We start from the raw sequence: 20,368 nt of genomic DNA on the forward strand, positions 1-20,368 counted from the left end.
GGCTGGCATGCACAGGTCTGCCAACTCACCTTCAGGAAAGTGGTGGTGGTTGGGTCCAGCTTGGAGTTGCATTCAACCTGCAAAGAACAAAGCTTCCACTAACACCAGGAATGGAGGAGCACATGACCTAAGGTCTTTCCCCTGGCAGGGGCCCAAGCAGGATCCCCCTTCAGTTAAATCCCAAGAAACCCTACACTAAGGGCTAAGCATGCATCGTCTTGTTCTGAAGCTAGAGGAAATAATCTTTAAGCAAAACGAAGCAACTGGTTTCCTAAATGTGAATTCTCACAACCTAGATGTGTAAAAACAAGCTTCATGAGAAACAGAGACTGTGCCCATTCAATATCTATTCTGCTCTATCACAAGAGTAGCCTGATAGAACTTCCATCTCTATCCCTAAAACCCTGGATTGTCTTGGCCTCCTTGGGAATGACCACGGAAGTGCAAGTTTGAGGCAGCTGCCAGTCACTTGCCAGGAGGCCACCCAAGAAGGGAAGACCGGCTGCTCCAGGTCTCCTGCAGCCTTTCAGGAACAGTCAGTCAAGAAACAGACCAGGCCAGCGTTTCTTGGCAATACACTTCAGATACAGTGGTCCCAGTGGCCATAATTAGAGCCCACTCCATCTGAGGGCACCAGATGGGGGCCAAAACTATTCCAAAGAAGTCAAAAGCACCACAGCACCACAGATGCACTCTGGGCACTATGGCAATATTTGCTAGAAGTTGCCCTTCTGACAGCCGTGGCTGAGAAATGGCTTTCTTCTCTAGGCCTTGCAAAGATCCAAAGATTCGAGCGAGCTTGCAGCCCCTTCGGCCCAGCTGGGTAAACAGCTCCACTCACCACACCATCTTCTGCAGGGGCATTGTCACCCACCACCAGCATCACTGGGCAACTGCGGACCCAAGGGGAGAAATGCAGTCAGCAGAACAGCCTCCCTCCTGGCCACCACCATCCCACTGTCCTGCTGGGACTTACCGGAGCGTCTTGGCATTGGGCGCACTGCCAGGGCGGTTCATCTCCAGATCTCTGCGGCTGAGAGAAAGAGAGGGATTTCAAGGAGATATGGAGGATGTTTTGAGGAGAGACAGAGCCAAGCTGGGCCCCTCTGGCCACTGGAAGCTTCCAAGGCCCAGTCTAATCATGAGCCCAAATCTCCACAATGCAGACCCAGCCTCACTTTTTAATGGAGTTGCCTTTTTACCCACATTTATGGGGTCCACCTCATTTCCAGACTGGGGGAGAATGCTTTTTAAACTTTGATTCTAGATCCAGGATGTGTTTCCATTTGGTCCTTGCACCTTCTAATGTGGTATTTCTATTGCCTGGCCTCCTTGGTGACAATTTTTCATTTCAAGCCATTTCATTGGCTTGTTCTGGTTCACCTTGAGACTTTGGCAACAGAATGACTCGGGTGCCCAAACAACCTAATACTCCAAGAAACATAGCAAAGCAGATTTTTTTTAGAAAGATGCAGGTTTACAAGCAGTGAGAGCAATTGGTGAAGAGAGGCAAGGAGATAATGGGTGTAATAGAAACTTTTTAAACCATTAAAGAGAGTTCACTACAGCAGTGGCAGTGACAACCTCCCACAAGTTCAGGGTGCCACCACGGAAAAACCACCTCCCAAGATTATCTTGGAATCCACCGAGGTGCCAGGGGCCCTCACTGCCAGGACAGGTGTGTCATAAACCGCCTCTGATATGAGGTGGGGCAGGGGGACACACAAACCTTCCAGGTGGCAGGAAAGATGGTCTGAATGCTGCTTCCTTCCCTGGTGTGCAAGCTTAACTTGTCAAGGGGCTGCTGCCAAGCTTGCTAGTTCTGGCTTCTACCTACAGGATGAGGACGTGATGCAACCAAGAAAGCAATTCCCATGATGTGGAAATTAGAGCCCTTTTCTCTGCCACAGTCCAAGGGGGCTCTGGGTCAAGGAAGTTTGGAGGAGGGACCACTTTACCTGTTGTACATACTCCAGAAGAGCTGCAGGTTGAACTGGTTCACTGTGCTGGCAATTTGCTGGCGATAGCTCTGCACCAGCTCCACGTTATTGGCCAACTCCTCCTGTGGGCATGGAGATGACAAAGGCAAAGAGAGGCCTGGCAAGCAGCCCCCTGGAGCCCAGGCCTGCTCCTGGAAGTGGTAGTCAACCCCCTCAGGCCCAGTCCACCCTTGGGGGGGGCAAGGCTCTCCATACTTCTGCCAAGTAAGACCTCACTAAGGCAGCAGCCGATTGCCAGTGACTGTGAAGAACTTACCTGGGGGTGGGAGACATGGCAAGGGACGTTTGCATTGCTAGTAACAGGCAAGCTAGGGACAGATGCTTTTGTCTAGAGCTTCTATCTGCCCACTAGAAGTTCAGAGGTCTACCTGCATTGAAGGGGAGCTCCCTCTTACTCAAGTGTGAAATGCAACCCAACAATTCAGGTGGGACATGACCATGGATCCCACAATACCTACCAGTCACCCCCTGGGGCCCAGTTTCCAGTGTTAGAACAACCCCGTTCAATGGCATGGGATGTCAGGGGAAACTGTTGGCAGAATGGCTTGGTGTCTCTATCATCACCTTTGCATGTGTGGGTGAGCTTTTTAAAGCAGTTTCTATGACTACCCTAGGGTGTCTGCCAGTCTTGCAAGCAGCCACCCCTAAGAGGGGAAAGGATTCCCTGCCCTGCAAGAAGGACCTGAGAGGCCTGTAAACCTCCCCATCTGCCAGTACTGTCGTCTTACCTGGCTGAACAGATGAGACAGCACCATGTCAGATAATGTGCTGGTCAGGCCAGAGAGCTGAAAGAAGGAGATGGATGTCAAGGGACACAACATCACTTTCCTACGTCCAGCACAAAGCCACCTAGATGCTGAGAGTCATTGTCTGGCCCTGAGCAGGTTAGACAGAGACCCAGCCTTTGATATTGGGAGTTTGGCTGCACGAAGAGTACGGAGAAGCCCCATGATTCTACCACCTCTTACTATATTCAACAGCAGTAGGGTCCTTCAAGTTTTTAGGTTCTATAATCTCCCAGGATTTAAAATGGACACCTAACATTAGGACCATTATTTAAAAAGCACAACAAAGAATGTTCTTCCTGCATCAATTCAGGAAATTCAGACTGCCCGAAGAGCTTTTGATAGAGTTCTACAGAGGAATTATTGAATCTGTCATTTGTACTTCTACAACTGTCCAGTTTGATTCAGCAACTAACCAGGACAGGTACAGATTCCAAGGGATAATTAAACCTGCAGAAAAACCAGTTGCAATCAGCCTTCCACTGAGGACCTGTGCATTGCACGAGTCAGAAGGAGAGCTGGAAAAATAACTAGACACCATATATCCTAGACATTAGCAGTTTCAACTCCTTCCCTCGGGATGCTGCTTTAGGATGTTGCATGCCAAAATATGTAGACACAGGGACAGGTTCTTCCCTCGTGCCATCACTCTGCAGAACACCTAACTTTCACAGTACTGTCTTGTCTAAATTTATTTACTCATATTACATTATTATCCTTCTCTACTTCTTATTGGTATCATTATGATTACTATTACTCTGTTACTTTGCATGTAGACTGAGAGCTTCTGTGCCAGAGACATTCTTTGGCACATTTGGCCAAAGAAATTCTATTCTATTCCTATCCTAAATTCTATCCTATCCTATCCTATCCTATTCTAGTAGGAACTCTACTCTATTCTATTCTTATCCTGAATTCTATTTTACTCTATCTACTCCTATCCTGAATTCTACTCTATTCTATTCCTATCTTGAATTCTATTCTATTCTCAGCCTGATCTCTTGGCAGATGTGCCAGACTGCGACTTCTTCAGATCTTCTACACCCCTGCCCTCAGGAGATTTCCGCTCTTCATCCCTTTGTGCAGAGCTATCTCCTCAGCACAGAAAAATTATGCCCAACCCACCCTGGAAGACTACCTTGCCGGCAGCCCAGTCAATCCACCCTTTGGCATTTGGGTCAACATTGATCAGAACGAGGCCTTCCACCAGATCTGGGAAGATCAGCTGCAGCAAAACAGATACAGAGTTTATTCTGGCTATCAGATTTATAAGCATCCAAAGGCAAGGGAATATGGAAGGAAAACCTGCAAGTTGCATTCACACAGCATACATAAGCAGATCTAGAGGCTACATTTGGATAATGTGCAAAGCATTTGAAATAGATGTTGTGAAAAGCAAAGTCTTTCATCTGAAGCACCCTCTGCAAGCTTTGGAAGCATTTTCTGTTTTGCCTACTTCTCCACAAGAAAGGTTTTGTGTTTCACACAGAAAGAAAAGAAAACCATTGCAAAGTCCTAGTACTTATTCAAAGTTAGAATATTGAAGAGGTTATGCTTGTTATTTGAGAAGACTCCTGAAAGAGCCTCCTGACTATGAACTTCATATGAACTTTGAAAAATGTGGTCCCAGAAACCCCCACAGAACTACTTCCTGACACCATCACAACAGCAAGGGCTTCAGTTCAGAAGAAGACCCATCCCTGAGATGGGGAAAGATGATGCAATAGAGGAAGGAGGACAGGGTCAAGTCAAAGGAAATCAAGCACAGAAATGGTGGCCCTCTTGCATCATTGTGGTCCCATGAGTGATAGGGAGTGGCTGCAAAAGCGAGACTCTTGGTGCCAGCTCTGCCTACCATAAGCCAGCGTAATTCATGCTCTATGTGTGGGTGAAGCCAGACAATTCTCTGTGGGTCCCAGTTTGGCAAGAGCTGCAATTGGCTGGTTGCAGGCACTGGGTGTGGCAGCAATGGAAATGTCCAATCGGCTGATAACCTCAGCCCAACCCAGGGATACAGGCACGATGGAAGGAGCTGAGTAGGTCTTGGCAACCTTCGAGAACTGTCTGACACCATTTTCAAGGGGTTGCTCATGCAAAGCAGAGTGCTTATTTTTGGCTTTCAGGTGAATAAGTCCAGGCCCTGATAAAAGCAGAAAAGCTTTCAGTTAAATAAATGTCCACCAGATGGCGGTACATGGGTTCTACTCTAGAAGATACCAAAAGGCAAGGTTCCTTCTCAGAATGCATATAGGCCCCTCCCTCCCTCCCTGATCCTTCCTTTTACCCCCAGACCAAGTAGAACACTTACTGCAAATTTGGCAAGAACATAGGCACCTGCTCCAACTCCAATTCCAATCACATACTTGAACCTATGAAAAGGGAAGTGTCAGACTTCTTGGCATCACTTCCTTGCTTCATTGACTGCCAGTTCCCAAGGCTCAGTTTATGGCCAGCTAGAATTGGGGCCATCCAGATGGGCTTACAGCTGGGTGACCTTGGGCCAATCCCTTTCTCATAGCCTTAGGCAGGAGGCAATGGCAATCCACTGCCAAGAATGTGCCAAGAAAACAGCAGGAGTACCCCCGTCCATGTAATCGCCAGGAAGTAAGACTGTACCACACCATAAAGGCCATTCTACCAGGGCAATATGAGCCCCCCCCGCCCCCCCCCCACAACAACAACCTGATGACACCCCATGCTCACCCAAAATGTTGGACCACACTGGGCAACATGGCAGCTAACTGGTCCATGGACGGGTACTGATACCTATGGAAACAGCAAGCAAGAAGTTCTGAAAGATTCAATCTCAATCTCTCCCTCTCTCCCCCCTCCACACTGTATATTTATATTTCACATATGACATAACAGAATACAGCATTGATACATAAAATTTCACAAAAACAGTGTATAAAATATGCATGTTTTTAGCAATTGGACAGCAATACTCTTGAAATGATGTATTTCATGCAGGGATCCAGAGAACCTTCTGAGGTGGCATTCCATTGCAATATGATATGCAAGTTTGCAGGACATTCCCACAATCCCCATCAGGATTCTCAACCAATGCCCGCCTTATCCTGGTGTAGGAGGATCCTCCAGGAAAAAACTCGGGAGCAGCCCAACCCTTCTGTGGGGAAGCTGCTTCTCTGAGTCCGTTTGGGATTCCCAACTGGAGCCAGCTCCAGAGGAGTCAGGCTGCTATGCTTGCCTCTTACATTCCCTGGAGTTGTCCTTCTAGAACAACCCCCAACACAATTCACGTTTGCCTGAATTAACTCACAATTAATTTTAATTAATTAGTTAATTATTAATTACCATCAGCTTTAAAGTCACAGTAGCAGTTTGTGATGAAAGATTACCTTATGCAAAAAGGGCCCTATCACCATTTAGGGCACGCACGCACACACGCACACACACACTCCTCTCCCCCCCTCTGTGTGACTAAGGAGACCCCTCCAAAGGAGCCCTTCATTTGAGTCCCCTGAGAGCCACGTGACAGGGACTCTGAGGCAGATCCATGATCCAGAAAAGGCCTGGCAAGGAACCACCAGGGACACAATCCCACACCTGGCCATCCAAGAAGACACAGAGGCCTTCCTGGGAGATGCTTACCCCTGGGGAAACTGGGAGGCCCCAGACTGCTGCCCAGGCGCATCCACATGGCACACCACAAAGTGCTTCATGATCTCTTGCATTTCCTCAGAGTTAAAGAAAGTGTTGAAACAGAGCTTGTCTGCAAGAAATAGGAAGAAAATTAGGGCTAGATATCGAATGAACTCGAGTATTGACCTCCCTTACTATTCCAGGCAGGGCAGAGGCAACCAGAGGCTTCGTTCCCTGTCTTAAGCTGTTTTTGTGTTACTCCAACACTAAAGCGGTCAATGTCTGGAATACTCTACCTGACTGTGTGGTTTCTTCCCCAAACCCCAAAAACTTTCACCTTAGACTATTGACCTCACCCCTTTCCTAAGAGGGTGTAGGGGGCGTGCATAAGCGCACCAACGTGCCTACAATCCCTGTCCTATTGTTTCTTTTATTTTTCTTATATGTACCCATTTCATGTATTCATAACTATGTATATATTTCTACCTATTATCTTGTAAGCGATTGACAAATCAAAATAAATAAATAAAATAAAGCTTTTCGGGACTGGGAAACCGCTACTGCTTTCCACATGGAAGATTGTCTATGGAGATTCTCATCATCCAGGTTATCATTGTCCCAAAGGTGTTTTCTTCAAAAGGCAACTGGACTTTCTTTGTTTTGCTTGAAGACATTTTGCTTCTCGTCGAAGAAGCTTCTTCAGTCAGAAGTCAGAAGTGAAGAAGCTTCTTGGATGAGAAGCCAAAGGTCTTCAAGCAAAACAAAGTCCAGCTGCCTTTTGAAAAAAGCACCTTTGGGTTCCAGGAGGAATAAAAGTGGAACAAAAATGATGGTTATTTATTAATGGCTTTTCTAACACTTTGCAATTAAGCTGCCATCTCTTCCAAGGTGACTCAAGCCCTTCCTGTTGATGGACTCATTTCAGCCCATTCCAGTGTTTCCATGCAACAACTGGCAACCTCCTCAGGGCAAGCGGAGAGTATCTGGCAAGCCAGCCAATCCACTCCATTCAATGGAGGTTCAGCCCCAGCCGAGGCTGAAGGACCCGTGACTAGCTGGCCTTTCTCCCATTGCCTGTCCTTATCTTCACATGTTTCTCATGCGGAAAGTGACTGACATAAGCTGGGCAGAGAAACCCCACTGGCTGTCTCTGGAACTTCAGCTTCAGCCCATCAGGCTAGGGAAGAGAAGGACCAGGGGAGACTTGATAGGAGTCTTCCAGTATTTGGGGGGCTTCCCCAGATAGGAAGGGACCAAGCTATAGTCTAAAGCACCTGTAGGCCAGACAAGGAGTAATGGATGTATCAAGGAGAGATTTCACCTGGAAATAAGGAGGAATTTTCTGACAGTGAGAACAATCAACCAATGGAACAGAAGTTGCCTTCAGAAGTCGTGGGAGCTTTATCCCTGGAGGCTTTTGAAGAAAAGACTGCACTGCCATTTGTCAGAAACGGTGTAGGCTCTCCTGCTTGGGTGGGGGGTTGGACTAGATGATCTACAAGGTCCCTTCCAACTCTATTAATCTGTAAATCTGTAAAATCTCTTCCTTTCCACGCAACTTCCTTCTTCCTAGGCCATGGGGATGGTGACCCTGGCTAAGCTGGCAGGCTGCCTTATTTAGTTTTCAGGGGATTTGGGGGTTTGCAAGCCTTTCTAGTCAATTTCTGGAAGCACAGACAATGTTTTAGCTATCTCCTGAACTAAGATTAGGGAAAAGAACTCCCTTTCAGCATCTGCAGCATTTCTCTCCTCCTCTGTAGAACAGGAGGAGGCCAAAAAGGAAAGGGGTTTTGTTTTGTTCTTTGCTATGTTCACACAGCAAAAGTACTTAATACAGTTTCTGGATTCACATGATGCTGTGAATCAAAATTAACCAAAACTATTGGGTCTGCACACTATGCCATAGAATGAAGCCTTTTCCATGGCATTGAAAAACTTGGCACATCAGCAAATGTCAACAAAATGGCCGCCTTGTCATTGACCATGTTGATCCCTCGTCCTTTTGGTAGCCAAGCACAAACAGACAGTTTGCAAGTCAGGCACAACAGAGCCAGCTTTAGGGGAAAGGGGGCTCTGGCCCTCCCTCCCCAACCAGAATTAAAAGTGACCCACTTACGATTGAGCCCCACATCATGGTAAGTCAGGAGAGCTGGGCGGTTCCCTCTGGCGGATCCCCGAAGGACAACATGCAGCAGTCCATACGGTGTCTCGATGTCATGCTCCTGGAGGAGAGAGGAGAGATGGTGATGCGAGGTCAGCCTGGCTGAAGGGAGCCAGGCTGCTGTTGCTGCTCCCTTTTCTAGGTCAGGTCTCCCAAGGAGGGGGGCACATGGGGAGCCATGGCAGCCCCAACCCACTGCGATGGCTGCATTCTTCCCTCCGGCCGCCATAGTTCGACTCTGCCCAGGAGCCCCCCAACCCAGCCTCCTTGCACACTGTCGTCTCCTCTGCAGGGTTTTCCACAATGTCAGGCTCAAGGAACCAAGGAGGACACCAGGAGTTCCTTCAGAGGAACTTCTTACTGGTGCTTGCACAGAAGTCTTGCCTGCCTATTAGATCTACCTGTAAACTGCTGGGGTTCCCTGCACCCTTTACCTTTTTTCTGCATGCCAAAGACACTGAGCTTCTCTGCCTCTTGGCTTCCCCAAAAATCCCCTCCTTCCTGTTAAACTGGCCAACATTCCCCCAGTCAAAGTCCCTCAGGCTTTGCTCCAGCAAAGAGCCCAGCATTTATATTCCCTCCCTTTCTTGGATGAGGAATTATGGCTCTGCAGAACCTGCTTCTCCATAAGTGCATTCACACAACCTGATTCCCTTGGTTGTGGAGTACACAGAGGTGCACATCACAACATACACTGGACCATGAACAAACCAGATATGCCAGGTGTTTGCCACCTGCTCAGCCACAGGAAAAGACAAGCGGCCTTCTGCAAATGCAGCAGGTAGGTAGCTATTATAAACACAAATATAACTTCACTGTCAGCAGTTCCAGCAAGAGCAACCCCAGATTGTGAAGGATGTTAAAGATTCCCAGGGCTGAGTTTGCCTGCTGGTAAAGGCAGAGGAGGCCTTTGGCCCTCTTCCAGCACCCCCTGCTCCATCCAGCCCACCAGCACCCTAATGCAGTACAGCTGTTGGATGAGGGAGGGGTCTCATCTCCCACCTGGAGCAGCCAAAGCCTGCCAGGGGGATCAGGCAGCTGCAGAAAAAGCAGCACCTTTCCTGCAGAGGGGACCAAATCTCTTCACCAAGGCTGACCAGCAGCAGGGATGGAGTGGGCGGGGCGAGAAGGTACCAGCGGTCAAATCATGAGCCCAAAGCACTAGAGGACTGGCGGTTGGCAGCATCCCAAGGGCCTGGGCCCTGTGACGGTGGATATTCGGCCTCTGCCTGCAGCTGCCGACCAGCAAGGCACAGGTTCAAAATCTTCCCTTTTGCATTTGCAGCCTCCGCTCCGCCGTCGATCTCAGACTGGTTCAGCCTCACCTGCTCCCAGTCCCCGCGGCTGACGCACCGTTTTCTGCCTCAGTGAGAACTTCAAGGACACCGACAAGGTGTCGCCCAGCTCCACAGCGAAGCCCCCGCCCGCAACCGCTGCATCGCCCCAGCAGGCCAGCCTCGTCTCCACCGCGGGCGGATGACGCGGCCCCCCGGGAAGCCCCCCCAACAATCCCGGCGGTCACCAACAAAGCTCCGACCCTCCCGCGGCAACCGGGGAACCGCGCTGCGCAGGAAGCCCCGCTTGGAGCGGGCACGGCGCCCGTCGGGCAACTGCTCCTCCGCGGGCTGGGCGAGAACTGAGAGCGGGGAGGGCGGAGGAGGATCAGGACAAGGTCGCTACCCGGCGCAGCCCAGCGCCCTGCCCGGCCGGGGATGTCGTGGCCGAGGAGGGCGAGGCCCGAGGCCGGGCTTGCCTCCGCGTCTCGCGCTGTTTCCTGCCTCAGCCCCCGGCCGCTTCTGGGCACCTACCCCGTCCCAGCACTCTGGCATCTCGGGGGCTCCGGGGATGAAGCGGCGCCGCGTCCCTCTCCGGCTCTCCGCTCCCGGACCCGCTCTCTGCACCCGCGCCGCGCAGCTCTGCAGTGGGCTGGCCTCGCCGGATGCATTTAAGGGCCAGCCGCGCCCCTCCCTCCCCCTGCTCGTCCCCCGCCCGCCGGGCGTCCGCTGGCCGAGCGCCCGGCACGCTCGCGGAAGGGGCGCACTAGAGCGGCGGCAGCGGCGGCGGGGAGCCCTGGCTGGGGCAGCGCCCAAGAAGCCTTGTAGGCCGCCCTTAAGAACAAAGGCTCGCTCCGCGGCCCCCAAGGAGGGAAAGAGGAAGCGCCTCCCCCCCACGCCCCATCTCCACCCGCGGGCCAGCGCTCTGGCGTCGGCCTTCTGGCCCTCCCCGTGCCCGGCGAAGCGGCCTCAAGACCCCCGACGCGACTTGAAGCCGGAGTTGGAGACAGCGACGAGGGGAGGGGGAATCCTGCGGAGAAGCAGATCCGGGGGCCCCGAAGGGAGGGTGCGGGCAGAATGAGGGCCCAACAAGAGCCTCTTGCCCTTCCCTGCCTCTGCAGGCAGCCCTGGTGACATCGGGCGTTCACAGACGTTTGTTCGCTGCCTAAATTTCAATGACCTCTGCCTCTGAGTTTCCTCCACTCTTGGAAGAATACTGCACCCCTCCAAGGGCCTGGCTCCTGCTCAAGCCTCAGTCTGCCAGGTCAAATCAGTTACACACACACACACACACACACACACACACACACACACACAAACACAAACACACACACACACACCCCCAAAAATAATCTAATCCAACAAAATGACATGGTGCTTGGTTAAGGAGATAAGATCCAACTACATTTTTCTACGGATTATCTTTGTGGACGGTCTCCCTGCTCTTCTCTCCCCCACTCCATATAGCTGTCTATCTGACAAGAAAGTGACTCTGAGAAGCATGTGCTAGACATGTAGAGAGTCTAAAGATAATTCTTGAAAATCTTATTGAACCATGCCATCATTCATATCTATTATTATATCACACTATTTGAACAATCACTGTTGGGTGTGTTTGTACGACTCATTGATTCACGGTCAGATATGGTTTATTCAATTAACTCAAAATTCTGAGTTCACAGCACGTTGAAATTAACTGCTAGGCTTATATGAGTCTTAAGCTAAAATCCAGTGGGCTGGCTTGTGTCTTCTGTGAAAGTAGCCATTTGTAAAATTTAGGCATTTGGTTTTCTGACCCCATGATGCTAACCATTAATCCATCCTATCCCTTGAGTAAGCTCTGCATCAAGATGGAGCAAAGTGCTGAGTTCCTGGCTTCTGTTCTAGGTCCTGGTGCTGTTCCACCAATTAATCCGATGAGGGGTTAGGAAGCATGATTATCACATTTCCAGGTGACACAGAAATTGCAAAGTCAGAGAGGATAGGATCACCTTGATAAGTTGGAGCAATGGGCAGGATTAATTTCAGCAGGAACAAATGTAAATATCTACATTTGGTTAGTAAAAGCCACAGGGAAGTAATAGGACTGTACAATAGATTGTGCAACCACTGTATAATAGATTGTACAGTGGTTGTGAAAATGATCTGGGTGCCTTAGTGGACTAGAACCCAAATCTAAGCCAGCAAAAGGAATACTTCCCAGGACCTCCCCCAAAATATCAAACGCTGTCCTAAACTGCATTAAGAGCAGTCATATTGAAGTCAAGAGAAATCACCTTTCCACTTTATTCAGAGTTCATTCAGACCACCTTAGGGATGCTGCACCCAGTTCTAGGCACCAGAATCGAAAGAGTCCAAGAAGCCAATGACAAAAGGCCTGGAAGAAAAGAACTAAAAGGAACAGCTGGAACAGTCAAGTGTCAAGAAGAGGGGACCAGGAGACAGTACAGCTATAGTACAGCTGTCTTTCACTCAATCATTCCAGAGCGGAAAGCCAAAAATCTGAAGTGACAAGGCAGCAGACCATCTGGTGGGACCGCTCCATAAAGGAAGAGGGTGAACCTGATTCTTCTGTGTGGAGGGGCTGGAAAAGGGGCTAGTTAGCCAGGGGCCGCATGATCTCCAGGAACCTCCTATTGTCTATTCTCTGGCTTCAAATTATGGGGCAGCCTGTCCATGAAATAAGAATATGAATTATTTGTGACATGTGCTTTTATGCTTATCACCTGCTTGTGAGTTGAACAAGCTTGACCAGCCAAGGCTCTGTCCTGCCTCCCATTAGGAGGTCAGATTTTGTCAGCCCATTACAGAGCCTTGCCAAGTGAGGCCCAGATGCTAATGTTCAATTATTGCCAAAGGAAAAACAAAAATGTAGCCATCTAAGCAATTTGCAGGGGACTTCTAGGACTCCATGGTTACATTTTCAACTTGTCACCATTGTGGGAAGCTGATAGCCTAATTTTAAAATAATTTTTTAAAAACCAGCTAATGTGGCATATTCTGTTTGAAGAAGCCAATTTCACACCTACACCCACTCGGCAGAGCCAAGCTGAGGGGAGGGTGACAAAGAAAAGCTCAGCGTTCCACTATCCTTGGTGCTGAAGCTGGCCCTGTCCCACTGGCCGGCCGTACCACACTCGCCTATGGCCACCAAGGGGCTTCGCTCTCACCATGCACCATCATCAATTCTCCCCTCGCTGGCTAGCTTCATTCCAGCCTTCCAGGCTGTTGCAGCAACTTGGCCCAGCTATTTTGGACTATAAGCACCTCCATTCCTAATTACTGGTCACCCTTCCTTGGTTGATGGAAATTACAGCTTAAAACACTGGAATTCACCAGAAACTGATTTTCTGCCTTACAGGGCATAATGCAAAATAAGTAGCATGCAAATAAGTTCATTTAGTACCAAGTTACTGTAGCATGCAAATAAGTTTATCTTGAAATCCAGAGAAGAAATCCTTTCCTCTTAGCATAAGTTTCTAGGTTGAAGTAGGCTGAGTCTGTGGAGTTGGGTGTGCGACTGAAAATATTCTTTGTTCTCTTCCCTCTTACTGGAAAGAGAAAGAGTGTATTTAAATGAAGAACTGTATTCATACAACATGCTTAATCTGATGAGTGAAAAGCCAAGCACGCACACAAAAACAGTATGGTTAGGTTTAATTTTGTTTAGTTTTGGGTTGGTTAGAACACTCGGCCTTTTTTTATTAGTTTCTTATTCAGTGTATCTGCAAATCCAGAAAACCGGTTCATTTACTACCAAGTAATTTGAGTTGTGTGAACACCTGTAGTTTTGTATGTTAAGCCAACCTAAAGATGCTGTGTGTCATGTAATTTTTAAATTGGGTTATGCTTCAACATTTTGGGTAAACCCCAAGGAGTTTCCTTTCACAAGAGCAGGTTCTTCCCTTAGTGAGGGCTTTGCAAATAAGACTTGTAGGCCAGAGCAGGGGCTGCCGAGCATTAGGGAAACAAGAATGTAAACTGAGGCCTAGTTCCTGTGAAGAAGGGTTTCCACCTGCTGCCCCACCTTACGCACCTCAGAGGCACTTAGGGATGCTTCTGATGCAGCTTCAATTCCTGCCCTGAGAGGCCAAAGAAGACCCAAGGCCCCCAATTCTCAAGGCAAGATAAATGTTGCTTCACCAAAAAGCCAGGCTTTGAAGAGTTGCTCTTGCAGCAGCTTCCACTGCAGGTCCCAAACAGAACTTTAAAGAAACAGCCATGGGAGAAGGAAGTCAGTCTGGAAGGGGGTCCAAAGCATTGACATCAGCCTACGACCGAGGGACTGTGTTTTTCATATGATTGGTCCCCAGTTTAAGAAGAGAGAGAACAACTGCAATGTAGTAACCACTAAAAACCCATCATTTGGTGCCCAGCACTTTGGACTGAGAAGACTCTGTTCTTGGACACGTGTGACATTTTTCTTGCATTGGAAATGCATCATCCTGAGATCCAATTGACAACAAATTGGAATTGTGACTTCCCCTGCAGTCTAAAATTGTGTTGGCCAGACCAAGTCACACCAAGATGCTGCTGAATTTTATTTCTGGCAGCAGTAGTTCTCCCAATAATTCAGTATCACCTGAAAAATTGGCAAATATTCCTTCCACCTCTTCATCCAAGCCATTAATACAAATCTTGAAGAGATGCAGGTCCCAGGACTCATTGTTATAGCCTTCTACTGAAATTCCTCTCCCCAATTTTAATGAGGTCTTTGACTACATTTCTGAGTCATCTATAACTCGGTTTAATATATTGCCATCTATGCCACATTTAATTAGCTTGATAAAATGCAATGAAGTTGGTCTGGTAAGATTTATTTTTGTCAAATCCATGCAGATCTGGTTATTTTTGTTATTCAGAATGAAAGACTTTATGATCTGCTGCAGAATCTTCTCAGAAATCAGTGCAGGGTTAGGATTTGCTATATCTTCCTCTCTTTTTGGAGAAAGGGACATTTGCTCTCAATAATTGTTATCAGCTTCTGATTCAGTGTATTTCAAATCCAGAAAATGGGTTCATTTAGTACCTGGTAATTTGTGTGAAAACAACTGCAGTTTAGTTTCCTTCATCCTACCTTCCAGTAATTGGGCACTTCACTAGTTGTCTAGGAATTTTCAAAAACAAGCCATAATGATTTAGCCAGACCATCAGGTTTTTTCAGAATCTGGATAAAATTCACCAGGTCCGGGAGATATAAACTCATTTTATAAACTCATTCATTGTAAGGTTGGCACCTTCATTCCTGTCCTTCCAAAGGTCCCTCAAATCCTAGTGGTGCCATCAGTCCTGGGGAATCTAGGGAAATGGCAAACTATTGAGTGGCCCCATTATAATTGTCATTCCCTTCACCCTTTATCTTTTCAGCTGCATTTTTATAATTGTTAGTGTTTTAATTATTATTATTTGTGTACTGTTTTATATATAACGTGGCTTATCAACAAATGAGTCCCAGCCACGAAAACCAACACCGGACCCAAAACAACACATGATGCCACCACCAATCTCCCTCACCAGACTCAATCCCAAACCCACCCCATAGACGAAAGGCAACCACCGTCCAGGAACCAGACCCCGGCTGCATCACCAGCTGCCACACATCCCAACCCCCAAATCAAGCAAACTGATACACACCATGAACACATAGCCAAGCCTCAAACTCAGAGCCAAACCAAAACCTGGAACATCACATCACAACCACCCGCTCAGGATATCACATCACAGAACTCAGGAGGTTACACCACAAAACCTCAGGATGTTACAACACAGCCAACAACCCAGGAGATTACAGCACAAAGACCCAGGATGTCAAAAAGTCAGAAAGTCATCACACAGCAAATTACCCAGGTCGTTACAACACAGGAGGCTGACAGACACACAGCCAATACCTCAGCCACACATGTTCTTAAGAAAAAGCCAGCCAATCTGCAAACATCAACTCCATCAACCAATCAAGAAATGACAACACAGCCAACCTCCCCACCAGTATATATAGGGAGATGGCAGCTCCGATCACGCTTTGCTCACACAAACACGAAGCCGAAAGCACCAGCCTGAAGATGGTGAGTGGGACCTTTAAGTTTTCGTGGGTACTTACATGTATGATATTCAGCTTTGTTTGGGTATTTTCCCATGTCGTTATAGTTGTGCTTTTAAAGTTGTAGCAACGTTTCGGCAGAATCTCATCTGCTATCATCAGGCTTCTGTATTGTGTTCGTCTGTGAGTCAGACTTTCACAGCTGTTTCAGTTTTAAATTTGGGGCTAGCCTACTGCTAGAATGTATATATATTTGTTTTCGTAGATTTTCACAGGTACAGGTATGTAGGTCTAGGTGTGTTCGGGTCTTTTCCCATGTAAGATTAGCCTGAGTTTTCTGATGTGATATCCTGAGCGGGTGGCTGTGATGTAGCATTCTGGGTTTTAGTCTGGCTTCGAGTTTGGGGTCTGGGTCTGTGTTCTTGGCGTGTGTCAGCTTGTTTGGTTTTGGGGTTGGGGGGTGCGACAGCTGGTGCAGAAGCCATGGTCTGTTTTCTGGATGGTGGTTGTCCTTCATTTATAGGATGGGCTTGGGCCTGGGTCTGATGCGGGGGATTGGCGGTAGTGTCCTGTATTGTTTTGGGTCTGGTGTTGGTTTTCGTGGTTGGGACTTGTTTGTTGGTGAGGGCCAGCTTCCAGATGTCTGGTAGGCGGGAGGTATCGTCCTGTCTATTCATGTTATGGGGGTGTTTCTCTATCTCGATGGCTTCCCTGATTATTCTCTTGCTAAAACCCAGAATGCTACATCACAGCCACCCATTCAGGATATCACATCAGAAAACTCAGGAAATTACACCACAAGAACTCAAGAAGTTGCAACACCGCAAATGACCCAGGATATCACAGCACAAGACCAAGGATACCACAGCAATACATCTCACAAGGTCATCACACAACTCATTACCCAAGCCGTTACTACACAGGAGGCTCATGGAAAAGAGATCAAAACATAAACGACCCAGGAGATTACAACGCAGGACCCAGAATACCACAACAGAAGAACTTGCAAGCCCATCACACAACCCATTACCCAAGCCGTTAAAACATGAGAGGCAAAGGGAAAAAAGATCACTACAAAACAAATGACCCAGGAAATTACAGCACAAGATCCAGGATATCTCCACAACAAAACTCACAAGGCCACCACACAGCCCATTATACCAACATCAACTCCATCAACCAATCAAGAGGCAGCAGTATTTATAGAGAGACGGCAGCTCCGATCACACTGCTCGCACTGGCACGAAGCCGAAAGCACCAGCCTGAGGATGGCGAGTGGGACCTCGCCGAAACGTCGCCAAGATACTCTTAATCTTACATGGGAAAAGATCCGAACACACCTAGACAGACAGACAGACAGACAGACAGACAGACACAACTTTAAAGGCACAACTACTATGACGTGGGAAAATACCCGAACAAAGCCGAATGCCATATATGTAAGTACCCACGAAAACTTAAGAAATATATATATATATATATATATATATATATAAAAACAAGGTTGCCTAATTGTCAAAAGCAATTAAAAGCAAAGTCCTCATTCCTGTCAGTCCCGGGCTTCCATCCTTTCCTTCATCCTGCCCTTCAAAATTGGAGGTGGAACCCCACCATCCCTCCCTCAGGCAAATCTCTTCACTCAGCAGCTTCTCTCACTTCCAAAATTACAGGGACTTCCCTACAGCTTCGAAGCAGGGAAAACATGAGGTCCCCAGTCAGTTTTCTGGGCTGTGCCATGTAAGCCTTTCCCTCAATCCATCTTCTGTTCCTTTTCCATCTTCCATAATCTCCATTGACATCCCCTTCATCAGCCAGGAGTTGCAGGATCTAAATCTGGGTCAGTTACCAGGACTAGAGATTTAGTCTTCCAAACTTTTGGACTTATGCTGGAGCCCATCCACAGGGAAGTGTGTCTGCTAGAAAAAAGTTCCCTAAAGATGGGCTCCAGTCCAAAAGCTCAGAAGACTAAAATTCTGGTCCCAGTGACCAACCCAGATTGGATCTTGCAATCTTCACCATGAGATGTCTCTGTTCTCTCACTTTCCTATTTCTTCCAATTTCCACTCTCCTTTCTCACTTTCTTCAAGACTTTCTCCTGTCTTCTGATCAACCCTCTCCCTTTCCTCAGTGCAACTAAATGGACATTTCCCAAGGCTAAGAACTTCCCCACCACCTTAAAAAAATTCCAGATACCTGCTTGACTACACTCATTTTTACTTTTCTCAGATGTTATGCAGTCACTTTCTCTGCTCCTTTTTCTACAGTGTATGTCCCAACTTTCTGCTTAGTCTGTGCATTTTATATCTGTGTATTTGGTTTTTCCTACCTACGTGCAACTCCTGAACTGTACCTTGCTGGATATGGCTCAATGTGCAAGTCTATGATGTTCCTTCGGAATTTTGAGTCTCTCTTCTGAAGTGGTCTCAATTATCCCCCATTTTGATGTCACCTGTAAATTTGATGAGTTTCCCTTCGATCCCCTCATCTAGATCATTTATGAAGATGATGATGAAGAGCACTGGGCCCAAGTCTGGATCACTCTGGGCTCTTTCTGTTTAACGTATAGAATGGACTCTCATATCTTCATAGTCACTTGTACACATCTAAAGGAAAACTATGCAAGGAAAACTTGCAACTGACACGCAAGGCTCCTGAGCCACACGTGACTCTTGGTAACATCCATCAATGTTGATATACTTGAGCAGGCTAAGACTGTTCCAAACAAGACTGGCTGGACTCCTGCAACCTCTACCAATGTTGTCAGATCCCTTTCTTCACTGACTTTCCCACTCCCAAGAAATCACCACTGTCCTCATTTCACCAAGATGGGCTACTTCATCCTTCTGCTGCTATCCCCTTTGCCAAAGAAAACAACATGGCTGCTTGATAAAAGCAGAACATAAAAGCAGGAAAGGAAGGAGGGGAAGGAAGCCCCACTTCTTTTTATTCCACCTCCACTTTCCTGTTCCTGTACATCTCTTTATTTATGGTTGTCTTCAATCCTGCCTTGAAAATGTTAAGCTGTATTAACAGAGGGATTCAATCAACATCAAGGGAGGTACCAATACCACCCTATAAAGCCTTATTAAGGCCACACTTAGGGTACTGCATCCAGTTTTGGTCACCAGGCTACAAAAAAGACGTTAAGACTCTAGAAAAAATGCAGGCAAGAGCAACCAGGATGATGAGGGGACTGGAGGCTAAAACATACGAAGAACAGTTGCAGGAACTAGGCATGGCTAGTCTAGGGAAGAGAAGGACCAGGGGAGACATGATAGCAGTGCTCCAATATTTGAGGGGCTGCCACAGAGAGGAGGGGGTCAAGCTATTCTCCAAAGCACCCAAAGGCTGGGCAAGGACAATGGATGGAAATTGAATGAGGAAAGATTTAACCTTGAAATAAGGATAAATTTTCTGACACTGAGAACAGTCAACCAGTGGAACAGAAGTTGCCTTCAGAAATTGTGTGGAGCTTCACCGGAGGCTTTCAAGAAGACACTGGACTCCCACCTGTCAGAAATGGGGTAGGGTCTCCTGCTTGGGAGGGTTGGGCTAGATGTCCTACAAGGTCCCTTCCATTAATCTGAAAACCTGTTAAATTCTTCTTTCAGCTCCTTCTTGGGTTTCACCAGTTCCTACTTTCCTCTGAGCAATAGGAAAACCAGCCATGGCCTGAGCCACCCACACCATTTCTGTAAGGGTTTCGTACACCCCTTGCCTTGCAAAGGCAGCCGGTGAGGCTTCTGCATTGACCCCATTTCTTCCCATCTCAAGGATGGGGAGGAAGCACGCAAGGGTGATGCATGAATAAGCCTTCTATTTCACAGAAAAAATAGCAGCGGCTGCTTTGCCCTTTCTCTTCATACCATTCATGCCATTTGCCTTTTACCTACTGCAGCTTTGCAAAGGCCACTGGCAGCACCAGCTGGGCCCATAGATCTCCAATGCCATTGTAGATTTGGTCAGTTAGGTTTTGGCATTATGCATTTTAAATATCAAACAAAATATCAACCAGCTACTAGCCGTGCTATATGCAGCCATCCCTGTTGACGGTAAAGACAGCTTGGGCACATTTAGCCAGTGGCTCAGTCTTACTCCAGGTTTTCTCACACCACTCTATGCAAGCTGCAATTTCTATGGTATTTAGGCCCTCAGTCACTGAATGAAAAGTACATTTCTAGCCAATAGTTTGTGGCCTGAGATGCACCTGCCAGGAGTTAGGCAGCACTCTGACCTTCTCGGATACAAAAATGATCTCACCCAGAATGGGACACGCCCACCCCACCCCCAGTGATTCTTTTTTGTTGGATTTCTGCCACTTCTGAAATGTTGGTCCTGCCAAAGCAGCAACTTCCCCTTTCCTGGGTAAGACAGACAAAATGGGCCCCTGCAACCTTACCTTCCAGTCAGTGTCCACTGCAGGCAGGAAAGTGTCTGAATTCTCCTGGAAGGAAAGAGATAAAATCAAACCCTGCTCTTGCAGCACTTCGGATTCTTATAGATCCCAC

General features: G+C 47.6%; 2 protein-coding genes across 10 annotated transcripts in view; one reads left to right on the forward strand and one right to left on the reverse strand.

Annotated features, from left to right (window-relative positions):
* The window catches only part of NDRG4 (NDRG family member 4), a 35,026-nt gene that overhangs the window by 5,953 nt on the left and 8,705 nt on the right, over positions 1-20,368 (reverse strand). For 3 of the 7 annotated variants that reach the window (XM_026714324.2, XM_087940260.1, XM_026714323.2), the window contains exons 3-13: positions 20,260-20,304; positions 8,505-8,610; positions 6,398-6,518; positions 5,489-5,551; positions 5,094-5,154; positions 3,924-4,010; positions 2,729-2,785; positions 1,959-2,062; positions 977-1,033; positions 842-893; positions 30-77 (exon numbers count right to left, since the gene is read on the reverse strand). In XM_026714324.2, coding sequence (XP_026570109.1) covers positions 30-77; positions 842-893; positions 977-1,033; positions 1,959-2,062; positions 2,729-2,785; positions 3,924-4,010; positions 5,094-5,154; positions 5,489-5,551; positions 6,398-6,518; positions 8,505-8,610; positions 20,260-20,304 — 801 coding nt within the window. Of the gene's footprint in view, positions 1-29; positions 78-841; positions 894-976; positions 1,034-1,958; positions 2,063-2,728; positions 2,786-3,923; positions 4,011-5,093; positions 5,155-5,488; positions 5,552-6,397; positions 6,519-8,504; positions 8,611-9,874; positions 9,969-10,302; positions 10,683-20,259; positions 20,305-20,368 lie in introns of those variants that run through there. The other 4 variants (XM_026714325.2, XM_087940261.1, XM_087940262.1 and 1 more) reach the window with 4 other exon arrangements.
* The window catches only part of HYDIN (HYDIN axonemal central pair apparatus protein), a 343,587-nt gene continuing 338,700 nt past the window's right edge, over positions 15,482-20,368 (forward strand). For all 3 annotated transcript variants that reach the window (XM_087940240.1, XM_087940242.1, XM_087940241.1), the window contains exon 1: positions 15,482-15,885. In XM_087940240.1, the coding sequence (XP_087796366.1) occupies positions 15,823-15,885 (63 nt within the window). In that variant the 5' untranslated portion in view covers positions 15,482-15,822. The remainder of the gene's footprint in view (positions 15,886-20,368) is intronic.

Source organism: Pseudonaja textilis, chromosome 11 (genome assembly GCF_049901715.1).
Source record: "Pseudonaja textilis isolate UNSWEBS1 chromosome 11, rPseTex1.2, whole genome shotgun sequence".
In the NCBI taxonomy this organism is placed as follows: domain Eukaryota; kingdom Metazoa; phylum Chordata; class Lepidosauria; order Squamata; family Elapidae; genus Pseudonaja; species Pseudonaja textilis.